Source organism: Ziziphus jujuba, chromosome 7 (genome assembly GCF_031755915.1).
Source record: "Ziziphus jujuba cultivar Dongzao chromosome 7, ASM3175591v1".
In the NCBI taxonomy this organism is placed as follows: Eukaryota; Viridiplantae; Streptophyta; class Magnoliopsida; order Rosales; family Rhamnaceae; genus Ziziphus; species Ziziphus jujuba.
Window position 1 is genome coordinate 29100563 of NC_083385.1, and position 14194 is coordinate 29114756.

Below are 14194 nucleotides of genomic sequence, written 5' to 3' on the forward strand. Positions count from 1 at the left end.
TTTTGAAAATTAGCCTCGTGAATTGATCAAAAGTAAAATAAAATAGAATAAAACAGTTCCTAACATGATTACATAAGTTATGTCGTGCAGGTGATATAAGGGGTTTTGGAGTATATGGGGCAAATTTCAAAAAATGGCATGTTTGAAGGGGGGAAAAAATGGAGTTATCCTTAAACTACAAGCATTGAATGATTTTGAAAGTATTTAAAAGTTTGGAGGTATTTGATTTAGATTTTAAAGGAATTTATGTAATTTCATTTAGATTTTAAAGGATGATATTTAATTTAGATTTTAATGGATTTTATAAAAATCTATTAAAATTCAGGTATATTCAATTAGGATTTTATACAATTTTTTTAAAATCTAGTAATATTTAAAAAATTATTTATTTTAAAAGATTTTAAAAAATGATGGATTTTATTAAATTTGAAAAGATTTTAACAGTGAAATTGTCAATATAAAATTCAATTTTAATTTAAAAAATTTCGTTGGATTCTTATAAATTATTTATGAAATTTATGAAATTTTATTACAATTCATCAAATTTTTTAAAATTTATTATTTATTTTAAATCTATTAAATTTTAGATCGAATGCATCTTCCTAAATATCTGAATAAATAGATTATGCTTTTCTAATAACATATCGTCCTACAAAATGGATAGGGAAAGGCCTGTTGATGTTAGAGCCACTTTTTGTGCTACTCGTCACTTCACCACTTCTTTGTCATTTGAAGGACTTACTTCACCCCACTTTGTCATTTAGAGGTGTAGTCGCTGAAGTGAGCCTAAAGGCCAAAGAGTGCTGTGTGAAGGCTGTTACGCATGCTTACCAACGGTATGGTTTAGATAAGGTAGGTTTGGGTGTAGCAGCACTTGAATATGCGACCGTTGGGTTAAAGTAATAGCTTAATGCTCTACCAAGAAACAGCCTTAACTCGTAGCATCGGCAGTTTCGTAACTCCACTGCCAACAAAAAGTGGGGATCTCAACTAGTTCAGACTCTGATCACCTGGATGTATGAATCATCCATGCATTTGAGCTTTGACTCCCCCTTAAACAAGCAACAAATGCTAAAGACGGGACAACAAGATTTTTATTGAATTACTGTACCTTTGATCTTTTAATGAATCGTTGGAGATTGTTGCCGATTAGGAGGGTGGATTCATTAATAACTGGCAATTGACGGCATTTTCTTTTTATTGACTTTTTATAAGTAAAAAAGTTATGATAAAGTGAAAATCAACTCATGATATCCGATTAAATTAGGAGATGAACATTCCACTAATTATAACAAATACCATTTTTCTCCAATCAAAAATACTCATTTCGTTGGCATACTTAAAAGCATGCTCATTTGACTAAAATGCACCAACATACTTGATTGAGAGAGAGAAGAAAGGATTTGCTTTAGATACTACCGTGAGAGTTCAGAGTATTTATTTATTTTTTTTATATTAATGATGAATACCGAAAGAAAACTTCCTCTTCTCTCTGCATAAGCCCTACAACTCTGTCAATGTAAAATTAACCCCCCCCACAAAAAAAAAAAAAAAAGAAAAAAAAAAAAAGAAACACACAAACAAATAAACAAAAGGAGGTCCATTGTTTGTAGTCAGTCCCCAGTAACCGTTCTGGGAAATAAAAAAGAAAAGAAACTCTTCTGTGGCGAAAAACCAGATAAATTGAGGCTTCACCATCAAATCATTTTTATTGATCCCACGAAAATGGATGGAACTGAAGAAATGCAGCCCAACCGCCATAAGCTTTACACCATTTTCCGTATTTCTCACTCACATCCTCCAAGAATGGCTTTGAATGGAAAATAAATACAAGAATGTGCAACAAACAAAAACTATATCTCTGATACTCCAAAAAAAACTCAATCACCCGCTTATCTTCTATGCCTGCTTTCTACTTTCTTCGACTTCACACATTCACCAAACAAAGAAAACCGTCCAACTTTTTGTGGACGAACAGGAGTCCCTCTGACCTGTTTGTCAAAAAATGAAAATAAAAAAAGCTCTTTGAGGTAGAACAAGTCTTCCATAATAATAATAGCAATATAATATAAATTGGAATTCAGAAGAGCCTACCTTTGCATTTCTATGGGTTTTTGCGGTATTCCAACAGAAAAACCCACTACAACCTCCAGCACCTGATCCTGATTCATAGCCCCTGAAGAAAGAGCACGAATATCAATTAAAAAACTAAGAAAACTATTCCATACATGAATAACAAACTCTGTGAAAGATGACACCCCCCCCCCCCCCCCCAAAAAAAAAGGGGGTCCATGGAAAACTTCATCATCATATACAACCAGTGCCCCAAAGTCATCTATTTCAAGGGTAGTTGAGAAAACAAAACATAGAGCGAAAACACTTGTTGCACCCATAGAAAGAACTATGATATTATAACCTCATTCAGTACACACAGCAGGACATGATTAGATTGAATGTAATCACACTACATGATTGGCTAAGTTGTCATTTGGTAACATTTTTGGTTTTTTGTTTTTGGTTTTTGTTTTTATATACCGAATTCTATGGACTTTTCTTATCTCATATGTTTGTTAGTATTAGTGGTAATTGAGAGTTTATTAGGCATCACAATTAACTACAAACGGAGAAAAACAAAAAATCTAACACCAAATTGAACATGTTCAAATTGTGTAAAGTGTCGTTTGATAACATGGGTAGTTTCTAGTTTCTACTTTTTATTTTTTTTTCTACCTAATTATGTGTACTTTGCTTATTTCAAGTATTAACTAATGGTAGTTATAGGTTGTTGAACATTTTAAACAACTATAAGCTTGAAGGACACCACAATTTGAAGTTGCGTTCAATTTGCTGTTTATATTTTTTTTCTTCCTTAAGTTTGTAGCTAACTTATATGTCTAATAAACTCTAACTCCAACAAACATCTCGATATAAGCAAATTACATATAATGAGGCAAAAAATAAAAGATTAAAAAAAAAAAAAAAAAAAAAAACAAAAACTACAAATCAACCATGTAACCAAATGGCACCTAATAAGGGTTTGGTTTTATTTTTATTTTTTTATTTTTTATTTTTATCCCTCTAATTTTATAGTTATTTGAGATGTTTAATAAACTCTAACTACTACTAATTGATTATAACAAATATTTGAAGTAAGCAAATTACATACAATTACATTAAAAAAAAAAAAAAAAAAAAAAAAAAAAACAAAACAAAAATCAACAACTAAAAATGAACCATGTTACCAAACGAGACCTAATAATTCTTGCAGTGTTTATTCCCAGCTGAATATTGATAATCATAAGAACAGCCATACTTGCTATAATTTATAAATAATGACATTGAGAAGCAATTCTGCGGGGAGCATTCAAGCAAATTCAGTAATTCACTAATATTTCCTTCCATGATCAGATATTGCAGTTTCCAGATAAAATTTGCAAATATCTACTAGTCTAGAGTTCAACTAATGAATGCTCATAAGAGATGTTTTGCTCAGCTTTGATCTCATAAGGACAATTTTACAGATACAAGAAAACAAGACACCAAAAAATAGAAAAATTTTTGGGAAAAAAATCATAACAAATTCCTAAAAATTCCCTACCCTTATTTTTCAATAGAATTAGTTAAAGTATGTAAAGAACAAGAAAAAAAAAAAAATCAAAAAATTTGAATCAAGGAAAAATGTTCCAGTTTTATTAGATTCCTAAAAATTCCCTACACTTATTTTTCAATAGAATTAGTTAAACTTTTGAGATGATATCTAGTTTTATTGGATTAAATTGACATGCCATTAATTAAAATAAACTTAAAAAACTATATTTTTGTATGAAATTCAACTTTTTCTTTTAAAAAAATTTAGAATTTTTTATCCATCTAGACAGAAACAGGAAAAGTTCAACTCTTATCTGATCTTTGATTTTGAAATCTACAATATAACTTTTTATAACCAAATTTAAGCAACCTAATTTTCTCACCATACAATCAAGCAGTGATTATAAATCCTTCACACAATTTGACAGAATAAAAATTTACAGAAAATGTAAAACACTTGGGCAATTGCAAATCAATAAAGACTCACAGGTTATCTTTTCCAGAAGTGCCCATGAAGCTGGTATCATGCAATAAACTTGGGGACATTGGATATCGATCTACCCGTCTAGCAATTTGGTCCTTTTGAAGGACTTTTCCATTGTTTAGCTTTAATACTTTGTGTTCATGGTTTAATTCATCTTCCCATTGCTGTGGTGACAATGATGTTGAATCCTTTGAGTCCATTTGATCTTCGCAATAGATAGCCTCTTGAGGCAGGACCTGATTCTTGTCGGGTCTCAGACGACTCAATGATTCAGGGGTGCCTTTCTCTGCAGCCTGTAGCCAGGCAGTTTCTAACCTTTGCTCACGAATGATAGATTCTATTCTCTGCATTGGAATCTCCTGTCTCCTTTCTCTTTTATCATTTGTCCGAGCATTGCCTTCAGCCAGTAACTCTGAAGAACCAGAGGTTGACTGATAGGTCCCATCCAGCAATGGGTAAGAATTAGAATAGCCGTCCATTTTATTAGAGGAAGCTTCTTTCCTCTCCTTTTCAATTGCCAGTCTTGTTTCTGCCTGCTTTAAATCTTCTGGTAACTCCAAAAGATTTGCAGCATTTAAAGAAGCCTCTCCACCTGGTAAGTGGATAATTCTTACCTCTATATTGCATCTAAGAACCATTTCTATTGAATTTGTTATACTGCTCAAAAACCTTTCAGCTCTGGATTTAATGTTTTCATCAGTAAATGCAACATAAGCAATTAGAATACCTGCACATCAAACCATATTAGATGAAGAAAGAATGAGGGGAAGAGAGAGAGAGCATGGACAATATCCATAGTAAAAATTATTTTGGAGCTAAGCTCTCAGATTGAGCCAATTAGAGACTCTCACGTGTTACAGAATTTTTTTAATCAGTCATCAATCCCAGTAAGCTAAGGATTTCCATGTTTAGTTTAGTTTATACTTGCTTCCATGCTCTTTGTTTCATTCTCAGGTTATTGACCAAACTATAGATTTATCACTTTTACTTCCGTACCCAAAGCATGGTTACATTTCTCAAACTATTACTAAAAAGCAACACATATTGTAGTAAATAGACTTAAAAGTGCAGGAGATTTCAGGAAAGAACAGTTCTAAGCCGTGTAAGTCCTGTGATGAAAGTAGACTTATCTCAAGAAATGAATTATAAATTAACGCTATAGGTTAAAGATGTGGCCAGAATATATGTATCCATATTAGTAATTTACAAAATAAATGCACCAACAGATCCCTCATGCCTCATGTCCATCCTTAAAAAAACTCCAGCATAAATACTTAACAGGACTGAAAGATGTGCATTATCTTATTTCAAGTTTTAGTACATATACTTGTCAGTTATGTGACATCTTGTAAAGTTGTAATCATTATAATCCAATCTGCCAACTCCTCAATGATCTCTATTAACGTTGTCATTACCTTGGTCATCTCAATGTAAATAAATAGACTGGAAGTTTTACAGATGATGGAAGCTACATAAACATTTCAGCTAATAGTTTATTATCTTTAATTTCACAGCTTGATCCTCAGAAAAAGAGAAAATTTTGACTAGTGTCTAATTGGCACAGTTTTATTGTGTATTCATTTTAGTCGGTCCCAAATTATAATGGACACCAGCACCCCTATATATCTAATTCATGGGATATATTACCATTGAGTTACATGTAAATGAGTGTAGATGCCCACCATTATGTGGGCGTGTCCCGCAAAATTATCATTTTAGTTTCACAAGGAAAAAAATAAACAAAATATAAGTCTATAAAGGTTAATTAACATACCTTCAACTTGAGCGATAGAAACAAGCTTTCCATGAGCATCAAGCAGCTGCCTCAGTGTCTTCGAATGACATCTTTCAATACATTGTGCCCAAATATTATCCAACTTTTCCAAGTTTGTGCATCTCATATTCCCAACCACGACATCGTCATGTGAGGCAACTGAGACACCATCATCCATTAACTGGCCATGTGAGAGCTTGGAACTGAAACCAAAACCATCATTTCGTGACAGCTCTCCTTGACGGTTGGGATTGCAATTAATGGATTTTTGCACAGCAGGAGAAGTTTGAGCCACATATTGAGCATCCAATCTATGTTTATAAGAAGTAGCTTCTCTTGAAGCACTTGATGGGTCATAATCAGTAGTTTTAGAGCTCTGTCTCCTACTACTACCTGAAAGAGTAAGGTCTGGAGAAGGCAGAGAACCAAGTTGTAATAGAGTTGCTGTGAACCAAGTTGAGCGTTCACTTGAAATTCTGAGCTGTTTCTCAGACTCTGAAAGAAGCTTCAAAGCATGCTTTAATCTCTCCACTTCTGCTTCAGTCACTGAAGCAAAAAAAGCGCAGCAACACCAATTGAGTACATGATTTAACATTAAAACTAAAAGCACTCAAATATTTTATAAAAATGATTTAGAACAACAATCAATAACTACTAGCCAGATGCCATATCGAGTAAAATCATCTAAAAAAGTGCAATTAGTCGAGTTATTTTTCTATATCTTCAAGTTTACATTATGAACGATCTCAAAAGGAAGACAAAAGGTGTGTAGCAAAGCATGTACCAAGTCGACTTCAAGGTCATTGGACAAGCTTACACATGATGTGAGAAAGAGTAACAATTGATGTTTTATTAAGTTTGATTTATACGTGTCATTGGGTCAATTTTCTATCAGATAATGCTTTTAAAAAAAATTAGTTAATGGAGAGCATCATATATCAGCTTCTATAATCAATATGTTTCCAAAAAACATGTAGATGTTCAGTCAACTTCTGGCTGCATGACTCAAGTAACAAACTACAATACAACCTAGCCCAACAAATTTGATGGGTTTGTGAATTTTCTTTTGATGAATATTTTGTCTTGGTAACTTGACCCTTATGATTGCTTACTGTATAAATGTCTTGGAATTAATTTAAAAGGCATTAATGAATTAAATCCCTTGTAAATCGTACTTGGGTCTGTTAATATGTTATGCTTTCTGATTCTCCATGTAAAGTGATTGTTCTGGGAGTTTGAATTGTTATCTAACAGTGCCACAACTTAAATTGCAACATATTGCTAAATTAACTCAAGGAATTGGAAATTTGGAGAGGATAATTACTTTAACCAATGAATAAATAACATAAAATATAATATACACATTGAATAAAAATAAGAGTCAATATATGAAATTTGCAGTGGCAGCCTGCCTTTGCGTACATCCACTCTCAACTATTCCGAGAAAAAATCTATTGAAGCAAAATGTTTAAAGTTCACCAAGACATTTGATTCCATTGAATCTACACATTGTACTTGTTGACTTCTGGTAAAAACTACAAGATTTTTCAGCATCATAAAGGCTAATTCTTGGAAAGATAAAAATAAAATAAAAAATAAAAAATAATAGACAATCTATAACCTAGTAAACCACTTCAATCCTAGAATTCCAAAAATGCATATCGACATTTTTGAGTTGCACACTCAATCAACCACAATCCTTGATCCTCCCTGGAACAAGTCCCTCAAACTTAGTGAATGAGAACTGTGCCTATAATATATAAATACGTGCAATACTAACAGTAAATGATGACTACAAATCATGGCAAAACACGTTCAACTCATGCACCTCCAAAAATGAAAATGGACTATAAGAAACTCACTTTCACTAAAAGTCTTTCAACATCACCACTTATCAAACAAGGGCCAAAGAGAAATTTATAATCTAGGCTTGAACTGCTATTACAATGACATAATGTTCAATCATTTGTTGTCAACCCATTCAAGATTCTATGCCTGACCTTACTTGGTAGTATAGTGATTGTGTTTGTTACCAAATAGTCACTTTAGCATTTGATACTTTGGCAGTTGACTAGCCTTCACTTACTTCAATGTTATTCAAATGCATTCTAACTAACAAGATAAGGCCTCTCAAAGAAAATTTTAGTTCCAGCCAATACTTCAATTTTTAAGTTTGATATTAAATTCAAAGTCAGTTTAGTGCTTCTGAGAAAGTCTAAGACTCATGGTTAACCTCTTTTGGGACAATGGTGCAATTAAGACAAGCTCAATTATGTACATTAAAGAATAAATACACCTACGACCTAACTTCAAGTACAATTTAACACCATTTAATATAGCATAAACCCCTACATAGTAACAATAGAGAATTACTTCCAAAAATGTCGAGATACCAAGGAAATAAGTATGCAAGTACACGTCTGTATAGCAGTAACATATGCTTCTCCATACTTGATAACATCATTTTTTGATGTACCCAAATAGCTTGGCAATATCATGATCTCGAAGATCAAAATACCAACTAGATAGTTTGTTCACGCCCATTGTGCTTCTAAATGCACAAATATAAAAATTAGTCTTGTTTCTCCAAGTCTTCTTCAATAAAGTACCTCTAACTAATTTTTCAATTAGAAAAATCAATATATTTATACTTAAGTGACTGCTCTATTACGTCTAGATCATACAGGCAAAAATTGAGCTAAAGTATAAAATTATTCACATCAAAAATGAAAAGAATGGGACTCACAATATCGTCCACCAAGCAATGAATTGTGTTTTACATCAATGATGTTGTCAGTTCCAGCAATAATATCCATAATAAGGCTGGCCAGTTGAGTCATCAAAACCATTGGATCAACCCCGGAGTCCATCAGCTCTCTGGCTCTTTTCACTGTCTCTGCAGTGTCTGATGACATTGCTAACTCCAAAAGTTCCAGTAGTTTCTCATCTGAAACAACCCCAACCTATAAAAGAGAAACACACTCATTTAATATGTTTTAACTTATACTAGATTAAAAAAATTTCAAAACAAGAAAAAAATGTAGTTTGTTATATCAGTGCATTAATTTAATCAACTTAATTTGAAGAAAAGAGAAATCATTGCAGAGTAAACTCACAAGTTCATTTACAAGAGATGTAGAAATTCTTTCCCCAAGCAAACTCAACTGCTCTAACATGGTTTCTGCATCTCGAAGTGAACCATCTGCATTCAAAGCAATCAAGTCCAGTGCATCTGATTCGGCATCCAGGTTTTCTTGAGCAGAAATTTTCCTTAATCGCGCCACAATTTCACTATCTTTAATTTTGTTGAAGAGATACTTCTGACACCGTGACTGGATAGTACGTGGCACATTATCCAGATCAGTTGTTATGAATATGAACACAACTCTTTGCGGTGGTTCTTCAAGAAATTTAAGAAATGCCAGCCATGTTTTAGAGGGTAGCAAGTGACACTCATCAATCACAAAAACCTTATACCGTGAGGAAGGTAATGAAGGTCCTGCCAATAAACTTTTCAAAAGGCACCTAATTCTATCAATACCTTTTTTATTAGTGCCATCAACTTCCAATAGGTCCCTGCTCTTCCCAGAGATAAAATCAGCGCATTCTCTGCAGTAGCCACATGGCTTAGTTGTTTCATTAGGAGCCAAACAATTTAGGGCAGAAGCAAAAATCCGGGCCGCCGAGGTCTTTCCAGTCCCACGAGGGCCCTGGAAAAGATAAACAGGGGCAATTCGATATCTTGAAATAGCATTAATAAGAGACTGCACCACAATACTCTGCCCAATCAATTCACCAAAGAACATTGGCTTATATTTCTGGCTAAAACTTCTAATATTTTCCAGGGTCCCTTCCTCTTCCCCTTCCCCTTTTAGAGCTACAATCTCTAATCCTTCTTGACTCCTACAGCTTGACGACCACCTCCGTCCATCCAATCTACTCAAAGCCTCCAAATCAAGCTCCCCAAAGTTGGTAGAGAGCTCATCATCACTCCTTCCAGTTCCTATAGATGACCCTCCCCCACCATCCCCACTATTGGTAAGCAATGGGAGGACACCCTGAGCACTCCTCAAAGCCATTCTCCGCTTGCTGGAACTCAATGACGACCTTCGACGTCTCGTATACATTGTATGACTTCCACAGAATATGCTACTTCCTTTCCTCCTTAAAGTATCGGAGAGGGAAGGAGAATAACAGCTCCGGCACATGCCTCTATGTTTGGGTGTTCTCTTTGACCAATAACAAGGAATGCCACATCCTTGGCGGCCTGGAAAATCCAAATGGTCGTCCACCTCATCATCACCATCATTCATGGAAGTTGTGGTGCCATCCCAAGATCCAACAGTACTTGGGTTACGGTTGCCATACCGATTATAAGAACTCGTTGACAGTGCCGGAGTACTATAGGTATAAGAAGAGTCCTCTCTTCGAGTATGTCTCAAAAACTTGGACGATGAGTGAGACCAATTCTTGTGCTTAAGTTTCCAAAGCAAAGGGGAAGCCCCTGTAATTGGCCGTATGTCCTCTGAATTACAGTACTCTTCAGTGTCATCGGATTGCTCAACCGAGTCATCCTGGCCTAATCCTATGGTAACTGAAGGATGACCGTCCAGCAATCTTCTCGAATTGACTAAGTTGTTCCTAGCGAGAATGATTTCTTTCTGCTGGTATTTTGACAAAACATCCAAATGGGTATCGATTTTCTTGCATCTTTTCTTCATCCCGGCTGTCCGCTTGATGGATGTAGCCCCCAATGAGACAAGATTTGCGTCTCTGCGTCTGAACAGCATTGAGGAAGGACCATCACCCAAGTAAGTATCACTCTTTGTATCCCCATGCCTCACATTTCGCGCATCGCTGAGGCTATCATCAAGACTAGCCCCTGCAATAGAAGAAGACCCTTGAATGTCATCGTGTTCATCATCATCATCGTCGTCATCATCATCATCATCAAAGTCATCATTTTTTCCTATCAAAGTCAAACTCTTCTCACTCGACGATTTGGGATTCATCCAATTAGACAGGAAGACCCTCTTATCCTTAACATCCCCACTGCTAATCTTATTTACAGGATCAACCAAGGAACCCTCGTGAAGCTCCTTGCGACCTTCATTCTCCGAGTTGTTGTTGTTGTTGTTCTTCCAACTACAAGGAGTGGAAGCTGCTGCTGCTGCTGCCAATGCTACTACTGCAGATCTAGATGAGGCAAGAGGAGACCTCCAGGACGACGTTGTCCCTGGATCACGAAGAACCCTTGCAGCCTTCCGAATCTGAGTGAGCTCCTTCTTCAAATGGAACTTGCTTGGATGAGATACTCGCATTTCCGACATTTCTTCTTCTTCTTCTTCTTTTTTTCAATTTTTTCCTTTTGTGTTTCTCTTTTATCTGATAGAAAAAAATAAGAAGGAAAAAAAAAAAAAAAAAAAAACAATAAACAAAGAAAGTAGATTTCAGTTGAAAACCAATGAAACCCACAAACACAGAGACCCCATTACTGATTTACACCTCGAAACGAAAACCCAATTGTCCTCCATTCATTGATCTTCATTCCTATCCATATATAATGTACACACTCACACACACACACACACACACATATATATATATATATATATATATCCATTCAGCATTCATTAAGGATACAGAAATCTGTGGGTGAAACAAACTAAAATAGGTGGGTTATGAGGGTTGCTGCAGATCTGACACAAACACATAAAGGCTTCATTTCTCTCTCTCTCTCTCTCTCTCTCTCTGCTTTCAGAGTTACTTGGTTTGATCTCAATCTCTCTCTCTCTCTCTCTCTCTCTCTCTCTCTCTCTGTGTTTTTATTATTGGTTATTAGGGTTTTTAGTTGGCGCCCCAAAATGTCTGATTGAATGTATCAGGCCGAGACTGATGCTTTTTTTTTTTTCTTCCTCTTTGAATTAAATAAAAAAAAAAGATTTAAAGAAATTTTCAGAATCCAAAAACTCCCTCCAAACTCCATGCTCTCAGCACGGGATTCTCTCGTTATTCTCTTTTTTAGTAAAATAAATTTTCCTACGCTATAAAGTGTAGCAACCTTTTTGTCCGCTTTATTACGTATTTATTTTTATTTTTATTTTTTGTTTTTAATCCTACGTAAAAAAAAAAAATTAAATCTCTCATATTTACATTAATTTCAATTTAATTTTTTAAATTTTAAAAATTAAAAAAATTCCATGTATCTCTTTTAAAATTTGCCATAATTCAGATATAATTATCAAATTTTGAATATTACATTCAGCACTTTTACGAATAAAATCCATCAACCAAACTGTTTTTTCTCTTTATATAGCACCTTAAATAACAAAATTACTCTTTTCTTCTTCTAAACATAAATCAATTTCATTCACATCGTTCATAAAATCAATTTAAACAAAATAAATTATTATTAAATTAAAATTTTAAAATATTCTCAGAAAATTGATCAGAAAAATATGTACGATAAGCTGATTTAGCTCAATAATTGTGTCTCATTTTGATCTGCTTTTCTTCTTACTTCTTTAAAAGCTAAAATAGCTACACAAATTACAGAGTAAGAAACCACTCAGTTTTTTTTTTTTTTTTTTTTTCAAACTCTCTCTCTTACCAATCAGATCTCTAATTGATCTATTCCCAGAAGAGCTTCAATTCTTGAGCGTCCTAGATATCCTAAGGAATCAATCTTAATTCCCAAACAATCTCCAAAATATTATACCTTATCACCCTAACCCTAATTTTTCCTCTCTCATTGCAATCTTAGCTCGCTCGCTCTTCACCCACCCACTTCTCGCTCAGCTTGACAACCCATCTGCTGACCCAAGCAAGACACACCATAGATTGACCATGCTGCTTATCTTTCAATTCTGCTACTTCATCTTCCTCTTCGCTTTCTCTCTCTTTTCCATTGCTGCCGCGGTCTTCACTGTGACCTCCCTCTACACCTCCAAGCCTGTTCCTTCTCATCCACTATCCCTGCCATTCCCAAAGTCTTCAAGCACCTTTTCATCACCTTCTTGTGGATTTCTCTCTTGATGGTCATTTACAATTTCATCAACTTTTCATCACCAGATACGTATAAGTAATGGATAAAAACTAATTAAAAGTAAAATAAATTTAAAATGAAAAAGAAAATTATATATATATATATATATACCATCTATCGTGCAGACGATTCTTATGCAGATCACAATATTGATAACGGTTTTTCATAATACTGATGACGATTTTCTAAGAAACTGTCGTTAATACTATGAAAAACCATTATTAATACTGCTATTCTTGTGTGGATTGTCTTCACCATAAAATTTTCATATATATATATATATATATATATTAAATGTAAAATGAGTTAAAAGCATAAATATGTATGAGAGGGAGGGAGAGAGAGAGCGAGAAAGACATGGGGGACCCATATAATTTTTGGACTAAAAAATAAAAATTTGTATGTTAAAATTTAAGGGGATGTATTCAATATTTAGAATTTAAAAGATTTTAAAAATTTTTAAAAGTTTAGAAGTATTTGATTTAAATTTTAAAAGAGTCTATATAAGTCTCATGATATTCAATTTAGATTTTAATAGATTCGATAAAAGTCCATTAAAATTTAGAGGTATTCAATTAGAACTTTGTAAAATTTTTTTAAAATCTAGTGATATTGAAAAAGTTATTGATTTTAAAAGATTTTAAAAAATTATAGATTTTAATGGATTTGAAAGAATTTTAACAGTGAAATTGTGAAAAAAATTATCAATATAAAATTCAGTCTTAAATCTAGAGATTTTGTTGGATTCTTATAAAATTTTTATGGAATTTATAGAATTCCATAACAATCCATTAAATCTTTTAAAATCTATAACTAATTTTAAATCCATCAAATTTTAAATTGAATATATCCCTCTTAATATATTAAATATCGTTGCAATTAACTTTTAAAAGTCAAATTACAATAATATCCTTTCTCTGTCAATTTAACAGAAAATGGAAACGGCAAGGGAGATAAATGAAATTATATTAAAATTACAGGTGTAATTTGTAATTATGCTAAACATGAGGGGGTCTAATTAAAATTAATCCTAAAAATTTTAAACATTCTTATTCTTATAAGAGTATAGATAAAATTATTTTGAAGAGTGCAAATAAAATAATAGAAGAAGAAAATAAAAAGTGTTTGAAATTTGAAAGAAGAGGAGTGACATTTTTGAAATTTAAAAACTAAATTGAAATTAATGCAAATTAAGGATCTAGATGAAATATATATATATATATATATCTATATTTTTTTTTAAAAAGGAAACATTTATCCATGGATACTTTTGGTTTGGTAGGTGCAAACGATATAAAAATAA

General features: G+C 33.4%; 1 protein-coding gene across 2 annotated transcripts; it reads right to left on the reverse strand.

The window, feature by feature from the left end:
• Window positions 1-1659: 1659 nt before the first annotated feature.
• On the reverse strand, window positions 1660-11874 carry LOC107426960 (protein STICHEL). 2 transcript variants are annotated; one of them, XM_048478990.2, is made up of 7 exons: window positions 11490-11874; window positions 8963-11231; window positions 8593-8809; window positions 5847-6392; window positions 4076-4799; window positions 2095-2176; window positions 1660-1991 (listed from the first exon to the last, which is right to left on the reverse strand). In XM_048478990.2, exons 2-7 carry the CDS (start codon window positions 11174-11176, stop codon window positions 1893-1895), a joined length of 3882 nt encoding a protein of 1293 aa, XP_048334947.2. In that variant the 5' UTR covers window positions 11177-11231; window positions 11490-11874; the 3' UTR covers window positions 1660-1892. The 2 variants fall into 2 exon arrangements, with proteins under 2 accessions (XP_048334947.2, XP_048334946.2); XM_048478989.2 differs by having other exon boundaries at window positions 11352-11874.
• Window positions 11875-14194: the final 2320 nt, after the last annotated feature.